Genomic DNA, 12481 nt, shown 5'->3' with positions numbered 1-12481 from the left:
TTTCCAAGAACAAAAATGAGACTAAGGGGGAAAAATATGGAGGAAAGAATTTCTTTTAGTTCAATTTTTTTTGCAAAGCCTTTCACCAGTGGAAGATTTAACATTGCACCAGAAGAGAAAGTAACAGACTAGTAAAATATAGATGTGTATATATATTTATATATATTTTTTTCTTTTTTTTTTTTTTTACCCAAGACCACTACAGCTACAGCTAAAACATCACAAACACAGCGGCTTCACATTGGCATCTTCAAAGGAAATGTTTTCACTACTTCACAGTCAGAAATATCACTAGAAACGGTGGGACGCTGAAACATCAACATATGGCAATATACAACAACACGGTACTCAGTGCATGGGCAGGTAAATTCATTACTAATCAATGATGAGACTTAAATCGGACAGAATACAATACTGAAATACAACCGGCCCTTTGAAACGTTTCGCAAGCAATGGCCTTTTGACACTAAAACGTGAATTCTTCCCAGAAAACAAACCTTTAGGATAAATATGCCCATTCACAAAGGGAGAGGAGGGACGACGTCCGCCATAATCGGCAACCCAGTAGCTATTTACAGCAATCAATTGCCAAAGCTTATTGTCTTGGTCCCTTTTAATAGTTTTTTTTTTTTTTTTTTTTTCCCCCTTTCCCTTTTTCCCCCTCTGACTTTGGGTGTTTGACACAATGCCATCTTGTAGCTGTTACTCAACGCTGGTAAAGCTGTGCGGAGCGCCACCTCCTGGGCTCCGTGGGCTCACGCTGCAGCTCTGTGCACAATGGCAACGCAACAGTTTGCACTCCCAGGTCTCCGTCCGCAAAGAACGCATTGTGTCCTGAGATAGAATCATTGCTGTGACCCTCCTGTGAAATCCATATCAAACATCCCTCCTCTGCCCAAGTCCAAAACAATTACACACACCATCGTAAGAAAACTGAGGGAACAAAGAAAATCTACCATTTACACATTCTAGCATTTTTCATAGCATACAGTGTTAAATTTGGTACTTTCCATTTCCAATGGCCTTATCTGATGAGACGTAAACCTTGTTTGCATCCATTTTGAAACATGAGAATACTTGCAGTGATTTCTTTTGTCTCAACATGTTATATATTTTCATTTATATATATTATCAATGCTTCCACTTATTTTTTTTTCCTCTCAAGCAAGATGCATACACATTTAATATAGGAATAATGGGATCGGCTGGCGTCCTTTGGAGGGGTGGGAGGGACTTGGTGGAGAAAACAGAGAAGCAGTGTGGCGGTGGGTGATTTTTTTAGCTAGCCTGCTCCTCATCAGGTTTATTCATGGCCTTGAGCGCGTCGAGAAGGCTGGTGGGGGTGAAGACATGAGTTGATCCTGCAGGAGCACCGGTGGGACACAGACAGAGAGCCATGTGTTAGAGCTGCCCTGCCACTTTGACTTGCGGAAAATGTGTTTTCAGCCATTTTCACTTTACATTTAATGAAAAAGTGGCAAACAAAACAATGACAAAAGGGGGGAAAAGGTATTAAGCTAGAATGAAAACTTGTTTCATCTCATACTTGAGGACCAGTTCGGAGAAGTAACTGGTTATGAGCTTCGGAGCTGGGTATGAATTCACTGGACTTGGTGTAACTTGACTTCAACCCAGAACGGGTTTGTCAGCGGAGGAACCGCCTGCCAAGCAGCTGCAGGACTGGCTGCATGCAAAACACTCCGACTAGCATCTACAGAACAGGGTACGACAAAACAGTCCATTCCCAGACATCAGCAAAACCAAAATGTGCTCGCACCTGGAGGCTAACGCTGCGCTAGCCAGTGATGACACAGTGCCATAGTGACATCACGGCGTCGGCAGGCTTTTCACAGTGACATCACAGTTCAGCAGGAGCTCAGCCATGATGTGGGAATGGATGCACGAGCTCATAAAAACCATGTTGCTGTAGCACTGCTTATAGTCCATGCAGAACACAGTAGCGGAAAGTGGACGAGCAGATCGGAGCACTCCGTTCTACCATTCTCCAGTTGAAGTGATGAATGTAAAACGGAACCAAAGTCAAAACAACACAAGGACAAGGAAGAGGGTGGAGCTTACTTGAGTTCTCTCTGGAGCTGAAGACACATTTCTCACAAAAATAAAAAAACATTACAGAGGGGGAGAGACTGAAACAAACGTTTGGCCCACTGAATCACTGCAGGTGCTAGGCTGTTCGCCAGCGACTGGACCGCCGGGAAGCTTTTAAAGCAGCGGTGAGCCCCGGGGTTGCAGATCACAGGTGGGCCAAAGTTTGATATGATCCTTGCACTGTAACTTATATTAGCATTGGTTTGTTTATGTAGCAAAGCTGCAAGTTTCCAGAATTTTGATTTGACGCGACAACCCTGTAACAGTGATGTCATTCACGTAGAAAAATTGCGATCTGCGCAATGCCAAGGACCCGGAGAAACGCGCAGCTTTGCTGAGCGCTACACAACACAACAGCGGCCTCCCCCTTGGTGGCAACTCGATGGGAAACGATCAGTCTGAGAGCAATGGTTTTGTTGGATGTCGCAGTATGGCTGTAGCTCGCATACTGCAAAGGGTGATCGTTTTTTCGGAAACGAAAAAAAAAAAAGGATATAGCTTTAGCGGGCCGGGGCAGCAGCGGTGCAGCACATCAAGATGACTGTGTGCGGCTCCCAACAATGGTTGATTTTGTTTTGTTTTTTCCCCTAAACTGAACCAATGCACTGTTGTCCTCTACAAAGGACATATGTTAAATGCTAAACATAAGATGTTCCCTCCAGCTCAGCTGCACATATTCTGGATATGGCATGGACACATCACTTCCTGTAGACGGGCGGACTAAGGCGCACACAGGTAAGTGACCGCTGCTCAGATTTCAATGGATGATCCATAGTTGAGCTGCTGAGCCGAACTCCTACATTGAAGGGTGTGTGATTTGTTTTCCTTAATTACTTGTTGCATTTTTTGTGCTAAAGCATATCAGGTAAACATCACTATATGTCCCATCCAAATTTCTGCAGAGAATGTCTTTGGACCGGTTTTGGACCTTGAAACGGTGTCCGAATTCGCTGCCGTAGGCCAGATTTCACACAAAGACTTTGCAGATGACCGAGAGGTTTCGAAGCTGCGGCTGCATGCTATTCTCTGCAGATGGCCAGATGCGTGATGTCTGCCGAACCGAAAGAGTATGGGGGGGGGTTGGGGGTGGAAGCTGAAATAAAGCAAACAATCCCGCTTTAAAACTGAACTTTGGCGCTGTTCAAATAATAGAATGTAATAGAAAGGAATCTTGGGTGGATTAAATCCGAAGCTGATGGAGTTTGGAAGGAGAACAGAAAGAGCACCTCGCCAGGTGAGCGGCCAGGTTTTAATCCACCCGCTGGAAATAATGAGGGACAGTAGGGATGGGATCAGGACCCAACCCCCCCCTTCACAGCTCAGCCAGGCAGGTCTGCACCATCTGCAAGCTTCTGTGGGCCCTGGATGATGGGGGTGTCAGTAACTTGGATCTGGGCCACACTGACCCCAGCGTACTGAGCGCAGTGTCACACAAAGGCCTGCAGGGTGCGCGGTGACTTGGCAAAGCAGCAAGGACGCAAAAAGGGGAGGGTGGGCTCAGACCCCCATCCCCACAGGGGTCACAAAAGAAGACTGAGGGAAAGAATGCCCTTATGCTATGGGGGGGCGGGGAGTGTGTGTGAGTGTGTGTTGTGGGGACGGGGGTGTGTAGGCTTTTTTTGCACGGCTGCCTTTACTTTGTCAGAATGTGTTTGTCTCCCTCTCCCTCTCTTTCTCTCTGCCCCTCTCTCTCTCACTCGTCTGAGGGGTCTGGGTCCTCAAAGGACACCCTAGTGGACTCCCGGAAGTCGGGGTGCTGCAGGTCCTTTAGAAATTTGGTGGGGGTGAGCGTGTGGGTGGACCCTGCGGAGGAACAGAGGCCGTTTCACCCTCACCGTTCATGGAAACACACCACACTTTATTTTTCCCTTTATTACAACCCGTAGCACCCGGAGAGCGCTGCCACAGCGTTGCGTCTCTCCGCATAGGAGTGTCGATCCATATCCCTCCCCAGCATCCCCCAACCCACCCCCCGCACATCAGGTCTTCTTCCTTCTCTATGTTTTCCATCGACAGCTCGACCTGTCCAGTTTGCCGTGTTGCTGTCAGGGCGTGAACTCCTAGGAAGGGCCGAAAGCCCCCCGCGCTCTAGACTCTACGGGTCTTTTCGCGCCTACATCTCTGGTGGCATTTTCTTCCGGGACCTAAAAAAATGTGACCCAGTTCTGAATGAGCACTAAGTTTGTTTTCACAGGACTCACAGAACTGGGGAAGCGGAGGTGAAAAATTGCAAGTAAGGGACATCCGTGTCAGCACATTTTGAACTAAGAAATGCCCTCGTCAGGCTGCGGTTTTATTTTGGTACTTCGGCTCCTCGTCTTACAAACGCCGCCGTTTGCAAATCTTAGAAGACGTGAGCAGGTTTCGGTATGTAATCAAGCGTGAGACCACCTTAATTCACTTTACTTCCACAGTGTTTACTGCCGTCGTTTGACGGTTCTGAGTCTTGGCGCTCAGTAGATTGACGTTAATAAAAATAACGAGCAAAAAAGTCTAATTGTATCGTTTATGTTCGCGCAACCTAGTAGATCTGTGCCGTTAAGCTTTATTGATCGCGACTTAGTGGTAAAAGCGACTTCGAATTCGCGAACGAATGGAGTTAGAAGGAGATTTTCAGTCTCGAAATGATGTTTGTAAGGTGAGGAGCCAGCGTACCTCTTGAAATAGCTCTTCTCAGGCTACAGGAAAATATGCGCTGGCTAGATCCTAAACACAGTCCTGCACGGCACAATATTTTTGGTTTCTCATCAAAGGGGCGCGGGAGCTGCTCGTTTAGAGGGGCCAGGACCCCGTCGGAGGGCGGGCCCGGTCTCGCAGAGCCGGGAGACCTCGACCGCCCCGGCGGGACCGCCCGGACGGACCCCAGTGAAGTACAGCCTGCGGAACGGGTGACACAGACACCAGACACGAAGAGGGTGCAGGCACGGGAAACACGAACACACTTGGAAAAAGTCACGGACACGCACGCACGCGCACTCGCACGCACACACACACACGCACACACACACACGCACGCTCGCGCACATAAGACAGACTTACGAAAAGATGCAAAGGCGTGGCTGCAAGTCAAGAACAACAGTTTAAAAGAAACAGAAAAGCAACAGATCCACGTCAAAGCAGAGCACACAGACAGACCCCCCCCCGCCTTCCCCACCCCTCATCAAGGCCGCCAACGGGAACAGCAGACAAACGACGGGGCGTGAACAGCAACAGCGGCCTTCACGCAGCTAACTCTAACTTCGCTGTCAGTGCACTGCAACGCCCAGCACAAAGAGGGCGCTCGGGGTGAGCCGCGCGGGGTGGGTGAGCAGCCTCGTTGTTCCTTCGTGTGGCCGACGCCTTCGTTCGCGGCATCTTAAAAAATCGGGTTCGACGTCGGCGCAGCGAGACGACGAGCTGCGAGAGCTCATTCAGAGGCACCCATGCGAAATGTTTCGTCGAACGGATTCGTTGTTTTAACATCGCGGGTAGCAGGTGATCTGACAGCGCCCTTACGGTCAAGAGTGCGCCTAGAGTAGAACGGTAAGTGAAGATGTTATTAGAAACGACTAGTATAAATCAAGGGGTGTGTAAGTGCAGGCCGGACAGGTCGTGTTCTGAATCGCTCTTGGGCAGATTTTTTTAAACCTCTTACCGCCACCCATTGGCTCGTGCTGGTTTGTAACGAAAGCCTTGGCCCCGCCTATACTCGAACCCCAGCGCCTGCCCCGAAGCGCAAATACCTGCGGCTACATGCCTGTTCCCTGATCCACCCGGTGTGAAACAACCGTACGCGTCGACATTTCTGAGAATGGTGACAACAGGTTGCTGCCGCGTGACTCCTGTTTGACCTTCCTGTCCCGTCCGTCGCTTTGCGATGCCTGTGGATTTTCCGGGCTTTTTTGCAGCACGGCTGAAGTGGCGCTGTGGCATCTGAATAGCCGAGCCTTCGGAGTCCCGACCCCCCTCCCCGCAGCGCCCACCGGCGGTCCGCTCACCGATGATGACCTCCCACTTGCCATTGGCCTGCGTCACCTCATAGGCACAGCGCATCTCGTTGAAGGACACCCCACCGATGATGAAGACGATGAGGCGGGGACCGGTGCGGTACTCGCCAGGGGTCTTATTTTTGTGCCAGTGGCCGTACCGGGCGCTGGAGTAGAAAAGACAGGAGAGGGGTGTGCACGTGAATTTCTGCTAGTGAAATCGATGTCGTTCCCCACCCTCGAGTCCCTCAAACTGAGAAAGGGAGTTAGAAAACTTTCGTTCAAGATGATCTGCTGAGTCCATTTGTTTATTGCCCAAGCGGAACAAAAAGCGATGTGGTCGTCTATCCTTCAGGACCCGAACCGAAACAATCTTACAAGCTCGTATCTGCGAAACGCCGCCCCCGAAGCCCGCCTCTTCTCCACCCGAGTGTATCGATCTCATCGGCTTTGCCGTGCACCCCTCCCCCACACCATCGCCGCACGGTCCGTAATGACTATTGATCCATGCTGCTCTCCTCCAAGAAGCCGAGAACAGAAAGGCAAAAACACGGCCCAACCGGAACCCGTGACAAGGGCACCTTCCTCACCCGCATACTGGAAGGGTAGAAAGACCACAGCCCTTCAACAAGGCTACTGATACACTCCAGTCGGAGTGGGGGATTTGAACCCGGGTCTTTCTGATTGCAAGATGAGCACTAACCACTACGCCACCTGCTGCCACAACGTTACGTTTAGGGTGGGTGCAGGCTGCAGACACTCTATGCAGACTGTGTAGATCTACGTTATGACCTGTTACACGTGCTGCTACTCTAGGCTGTTGGTTATGAGGTTGTGTGTGTCCACCTACCTGACAGCAGTGGTACTAAAGGAGGCAGAGGAACGTGTGGAGATGCAGGGGTAGTGTTTGGTGTCCAGTTTGTCCTCGATGGCATCCTGCAACACATACAGGTCAGCTGGACCAACGTCAGGATGACAGGCAGACTGCGGCAAACGGCACCAACCTCCATGATGTCCTTGATCAGCGGGGTCCAGCGGGACAGCTGGTAGGTCTGCTCGCTGACACGCTCCTTGCGGTCCACCTTCTTGCCACGGCGCAGGGTGGACTGGCAGAGAGGGAGAGATGCACGGACAGGGTGAGAACAAAGGTACCCCAGCAGCAAGATCGCGGTGCTGAGGACATTACTAATGCGCACTCACACACGTCGGTGCCTGAATCGCAGCTGGTAATTCCAGGATGTTGTCCAAACCCTAACCCTAAACATGTCCTTTATAGTGGACAAATATGATAGGATATAAGTCATCTGGGATTGAGAGACAGTAGAGGGAAAGAGCTCACATCTGTGATGATGGGCACCCCCAGGTGGGCCATGTTGGTGATGATCTCGCTGTCCTCAGGGGGAATCTGCGCATGTTGGATCAGCTTGTTCAGGTTCTCTTCCGTAATCCCTGGGGGTGGGCAGAGCGAGATGGTGAAGGCCCCTTTTGTCACCCGAAGCCAGGCACTGGGACAAAAGGGGTGCACCTGAGGGCGGGGCTATCGGCCACGGCACATTCCTTGAGAGGTACGACGCTCTTAACCGCTCTTTTCGAAGAAATAATTGTAGGAAGTTGCCGCGTTTCCGCTGTTAGGGTAAATTAATTGCATCTTCTAAAAACTGCTGTATTGCAGACCTGCAGCCTCAGATTTGGTCACTCTGGTGGATTCAAGATGCCAGGAAGCCAGCAGCCATACGGGATAGTTATGCATCACCGTGTGAGCGCGCGCCTCACCATTCTTGAGGAAGATGTAGAGCAGGATGATACGGATCTTGTCGTAGGTGCTGACGCTGGCATCCAGCAGGATGGGGACGATGGCCCTCATGGGGTCTTTGATCTTCTCACCCTCGGCATCGGTGCCCATAGCCAGGTCCTGAGGGGCGGGGGGGCGGGTTGAAAGCAGATGGGGGCAAAAGAGAGATTTGAAGAGGAAATCTTTTCCATGCTTCCTTCCACAGCGCTCGTCGCTCAGGGTCGGACTTTGGCGCAGCGGGCGCTTACCTGCTCCACACGGCACAGCTTGTCCACGGTACCCTGGTAGTGCTTCATGCAGTCCTCAGCCAGCTGGAGGTGGGTGGAGTACTGGGTGGGGAGGGGAGGGGTGGGGCAGAGGATCAGCACTATGTGTGTCTGCAACAGTTCAGACTAACGGTTGCTACTTTGCGGGGATGATGAATAGACAGACACAGCCATTACTTCTTTTCCCAAAAATGCCTTTATTTTATTCACTCATTTATCTCATTCCTTTTCTCCAAAGCGATTTGCAACGTGAGGTTCGTACGCTGAGCCACTTACACCGATTCGCCCATTTATATAGCTGGGTAGTTTGTACTGTATCAGTTCAGGGTGAGTGCTTTTGTTAAGGGCTCCACGGCAGAAGGTGGGATTTGAACCCGCATCCCCCGAGTGAAGGCAGCAGCTGTAATCGCTACGCTGCCTTGCTGACTTTCTCTAAGTTTCCTTTTTAAAAAAGCATGAGTCCGTGAAACGTCTTCGCAAGCATCTTGTTGGCTTGAGCTCTGCGACAAAACACTGGTTAATGTCACAGACTTTTTATTTGTCGCTCTTTATGGTCAAAGGCAGCATCCAGGTTGCGCAATCAAACGTGTCATCAGATCGGCAGAGCTAGTGTCGTTGTTGCGGAGCACTTAGAAGGGAAGGCGGCATAGGGCAACAGAGTTCCTTATACTAGTTTAATTCTTAAAATGTCCCTATGAAGACAATTCGTTAGAGACAAACGGCAAACTGGGCCTTGGGAGAATTACTGCGGTATATTACAGTTTGTGGGGCAGGATGCTGCTTTGATATGTGATAGTCATCAACGCACTTGTGTGAGCTCCTTCTCAGCGCATCAAGTGAGCAATTCGCTGCTCGCTTAATTATACTTAATTACTCCCGTGCTTAATTATGGCTGAGTCACCAGATAAAAAGCTCTGCCGAACACCAACAAATAAGCGTTCGTTGTCTGACTTTCGTTTTAGTTTCAGATTTTTGTTCGTAGACCATCTTTACGTGCATGTGGCCAGCGCGGGCTTGTGAATTAAAATTAAAAATCACAAAGTGCTTTTTCCCGATGCACGATCGTGGTTCCCTAATATCGAAATTGTATTTTTGGGAGAGCCGTTATTTGTCTCATGCTTTTCTCCAGAGTGACTTCCAACATTGGGTTTGTACACCAAGCTACTGACAGCGGTTTAGCCATTTCTACAGCTGGGTAGTTTTTACTCCATCAATTCAGTGTTAAGTACCTTGATGAAGGGCATGCAGCAGGAATGGGGATTTGAACCTGTAGGTTTGTTTACATTCATTCATTCATTCATCTGATGCTTTTTTCTCCCCCAAAGCAGGGTCACAGCAGGTTTGGCCAGATCTGGGGTTCAAGTCCCACTTGGGGTGCTTTGTGACAGACTGGCATCCCATCCTGGGTGTGTCCCTTCCAGCCTTACACACTTTATTGCCAGGTTAGGCTCCAGCTCACCGCAACCCCACTTGGGACAAGCAGTTTCAGATGATGTGTGAGTTTCAGCCAATGTGTGTCTTTTTCCAAAGCAACTTACAATTATTTACTCATTTATACCTCTGGGTAATTTTATAGGAACAATTTAGGGTCAGTACCTTGCTCAAGGGTACTACAGCAAAGGTGAGACTCAAACCTGCAACCTTTGGCTCCAAAGCCAACAGCTCTAATCACTGCGCTACCAGCTGTCCTCATGACACTCGGTGTCAACGGTTGATAGCTGAACGTTTTAAAGCATCGCGGCAACCGTGTCAAGCGACGGGGTGTCTTCTGATGCTACTTACCTTGCTCAGCTCTTTCTGGTACTGGGGCATCTTCTTCAGCATCTGGGACAGGTCCCTCATGGTGGTCTGTGGAGCACAGACAGCACAGGGAGCTTCATAGAATGTCCCATCGCGAGACACGGCCCGCTGGAGAGCTGGGCAACGGCACATCACGGCTTGGAATAACTTAAAGGTGGACCCCCGTGTACCCGGAGGGGGGCCGTTAGCGTGGACGGGGAAAGGGTTGTCAATCACCCATTGGCTCCGCCCATTGGGAGGAGGTGGAGGCAAGTGTTGTGACATTGTCCCAGAAGGACACGTACCTTCTCGCCGGTGTTCATCCGCTTGCTGGCAGAGAAATCCTTCAGGGAGCGGGTCACCTCTCTGCGTGTCATCGAGAGAGAGACAGAGACATCTGTCACCACGGACACGCAGCTATATTACAACAAAACGTACAAAAAGACATTTTAAACGCGTTTTTACGTTTACCGTTAATTTACCATCAATAAACTAAATCACCGGTTCATTGATCGTTTTTTTTTTTTTTTCGTGAAGCATCCTTTCGAAGTCTGAAAGTTTTCGCTCATTTGTCAAACATGGCTCAAAAATTCATGAACAAAGGGGCAAAATACGTACTAATTTTTAGCATTTTGTCACCATTATTATGCAGTTTAGCGCTGAGATACGTTTTAAATCTGGAAAACAAATACTGAGTGTTCAGTGAAGAAATATCGGTATTTGTTTTAAGAGAGGCTCTGTTGCTGTATGTTAGTCAGAAATTATATTAAATATAAATATTAATGTTTTTTTTATATTAGGGGGCACGATGGCGCAGTGGGTTGGACTGAGTCCTGCTCTCCGGGGGGTCTGGGGTTCAAGTCCTGCTTGGGGTGACTTGCGATGGACTGGCGTCCCATCCGGGGTGTGTCCCCTCCCCCTCCAGCCTTACGCCCTGAGTTGCTGGGTTAGGCTCTGGTTACCTGTGACCCCGTATGGCACAAGCGGTTCAGAAAGTAAGTGTGTGTTTTTTATATTAATTAATTATACGGCAGAAATTACGCACACAATTTTAAGTTGGAATTTTAAGAAATGTACAGCAGTTCTGTTTTTCTTGCGCCTTATGTCCCAAGACAGGGATGAAATGGGAGAGAGATTTGGCCTTTTCGGTACGTGTTGGCAATACTGCTCGGGACCAGGGGTGCGTTGGGGCGTCGAGGCATCTGAGGGGTGTTTGAGACCAGGCTGCTGAACTTACTGAGACACCTCGGCGATGTGTTTGTGCCGCAATGTCACCCAGAGGTCGTCATCCTCGTGCAGCAGCACCTCCTTCTCGCGGGAGTCTCCCATGCCGCTGGTCTCATACCTGATGTGCAAACACACACACACACACACACACACAACCATCAGAAGAGGCACCTCCAGCGTCCAGCTCCGGTGAGGACGCTGCGTGGCCACTTACTTGTAGACATCGTTTTCGATGGGCAGCAGGTCGTAGGCCATGGCCTGGAAGGTGAGCTCGTGCAGGACCGGGGAGACCGGGTCGAAGGCTCGGTCCAAGATGATGAGCTGCGAGCGGGCCTTGTCCGGGCCCTGCGGTGGGAGTGGGTGGAATGACGGACATTAACGCGAACGCCATGTTCTCGTGAGCACTGCTCCTTCGGGAGAACCTCGGTGCCACACACATCTCGCACCTGTAACCCAACTCAGAGTGCAGCGCTGGTGTCCTCTGGAGTCAGTAATACCATGAGCTGTACCGCGGTTTTCTCTTCGCCTCATCCTGTACGTGAACCACCTTACTTTTCCGCACTCCAGTATGTCTTTCCCTGCTTTTCCGCTCCTGTTTCCAGCTGCCGGATCTGCTGTGAAGAGCTGCCCATCCCCTAAACCGCCCCGTGTCCCGCAGTTCAGCTGTCCCCGGTGCCCCGCTCCCTCTTTCCCTCTCACCTCTCCCATGGTGGGGTCATCTGCCTTGTACGCATCCAGCTTGTCCTGGACCAGCTGGGCCAGAGTGGAATTGTCCTTGTACTCCCTGTGCGTGCAGAGACATGGACAGAGACGGACAGAGGGAGACAGGAACAGAGAGATGGACAGAAGTGGACACGCAGCTGGAGAAATGCTCATCTTTAGCACCTTCATTTGTTTTTGCATTTGAAATGGGCTGGAAAATAGACAGCCCGGCGCACGCCAGACTCGGAAACACCCCGCTCTCCAGGGACGGGACGAACGCGGGACGCCGCCTCCCTCCCGGTCCCCGGCCCTGGCGCCTCACCCCCGGTATCGCACGGCAGGGTACTCCTTCAGTGTGGCGCACAGCGTGGCGATCTGCTCGGCCAGCCGCTCCATCACCGGGTTCTTCAGCTGCGTTTTGTGCGGGCTGTAGAAGCTCTGGAATGCGTCCGAGTTGTCCAGAGAGTACACCTGTGCGGAGGGGGGGACGGGTCAAAGGTCAGGCATGCTACGCTTGGAGGTCACCACGGGTCACCACACACTCATTTCCCTGAAAATCCCTTATTATGAGTTCGGGAGATTTGTCTCCCATGTATCTGTCGATTATAAATAACCAGTCATGCAGTGCAGGGTCACGGTGG

At 50.5% G+C, this 12481-nt stretch overlaps 1 protein-coding gene across 2 annotated transcripts in view; it reads right to left on the bottom strand.

The window, feature by feature from the left end:
- Positions 1-173: 173 nt before the first annotated feature.
- Positions 174-12481, bottom strand: part of stxbp1a (syntaxin binding protein 1a) — a 35414-nt gene continuing 23106 nt past the window's right edge. Inside the window, exons 7-20 of one of the 2 annotated variants that reach the window (XM_018732932.2) lie at positions 12163-12311; positions 11838-11922; positions 11353-11483; positions 11149-11256; positions 10217-10277; positions 9915-9980; positions 8115-8195; positions 7848-7986; positions 7414-7523; positions 7079-7180; positions 6925-7010; positions 6087-6241; positions 3747-3912; positions 1283-1361 (exon numbers count right to left, since the gene is read on the bottom strand). In XM_018732932.2, coding sequence (XP_018588448.1) covers positions 3803-3912; positions 6087-6241; positions 6925-7010; positions 7079-7180; positions 7414-7523; positions 7848-7986; positions 8115-8195; positions 9915-9980; positions 10217-10277; positions 11149-11256; positions 11353-11483; positions 11838-11922; positions 12163-12311 — 1383 coding nt within the window. In that variant the 3' untranslated portion in view covers positions 1283-1361; positions 3747-3802. Of the gene's footprint in view, positions 1362-3746; positions 3913-6086; positions 6242-6924; positions 7011-7078; positions 7181-7413; positions 7524-7847; positions 7987-8114; positions 8196-9914; positions 9981-10216; positions 10278-11148; positions 11257-11352; positions 11484-11837; positions 11923-12162; positions 12312-12481 lie in introns of both variants that reach the window. The other variant, XM_018732933.2, reaches the window with a different exon arrangement.

This window comes from Scleropages formosus, chromosome 6 (genome assembly GCF_900964775.1).
Source record: "Scleropages formosus chromosome 6, fSclFor1.1, whole genome shotgun sequence".
Classification (NCBI taxonomy): domain Eukaryota; kingdom Metazoa; phylum Chordata; class Actinopteri; order Osteoglossiformes; family Osteoglossidae; genus Scleropages; species Scleropages formosus.
Note: the sequence above shows the minus strand (reverse complement) of the source record. Positions and strands in the feature narration are given on the sequence as shown.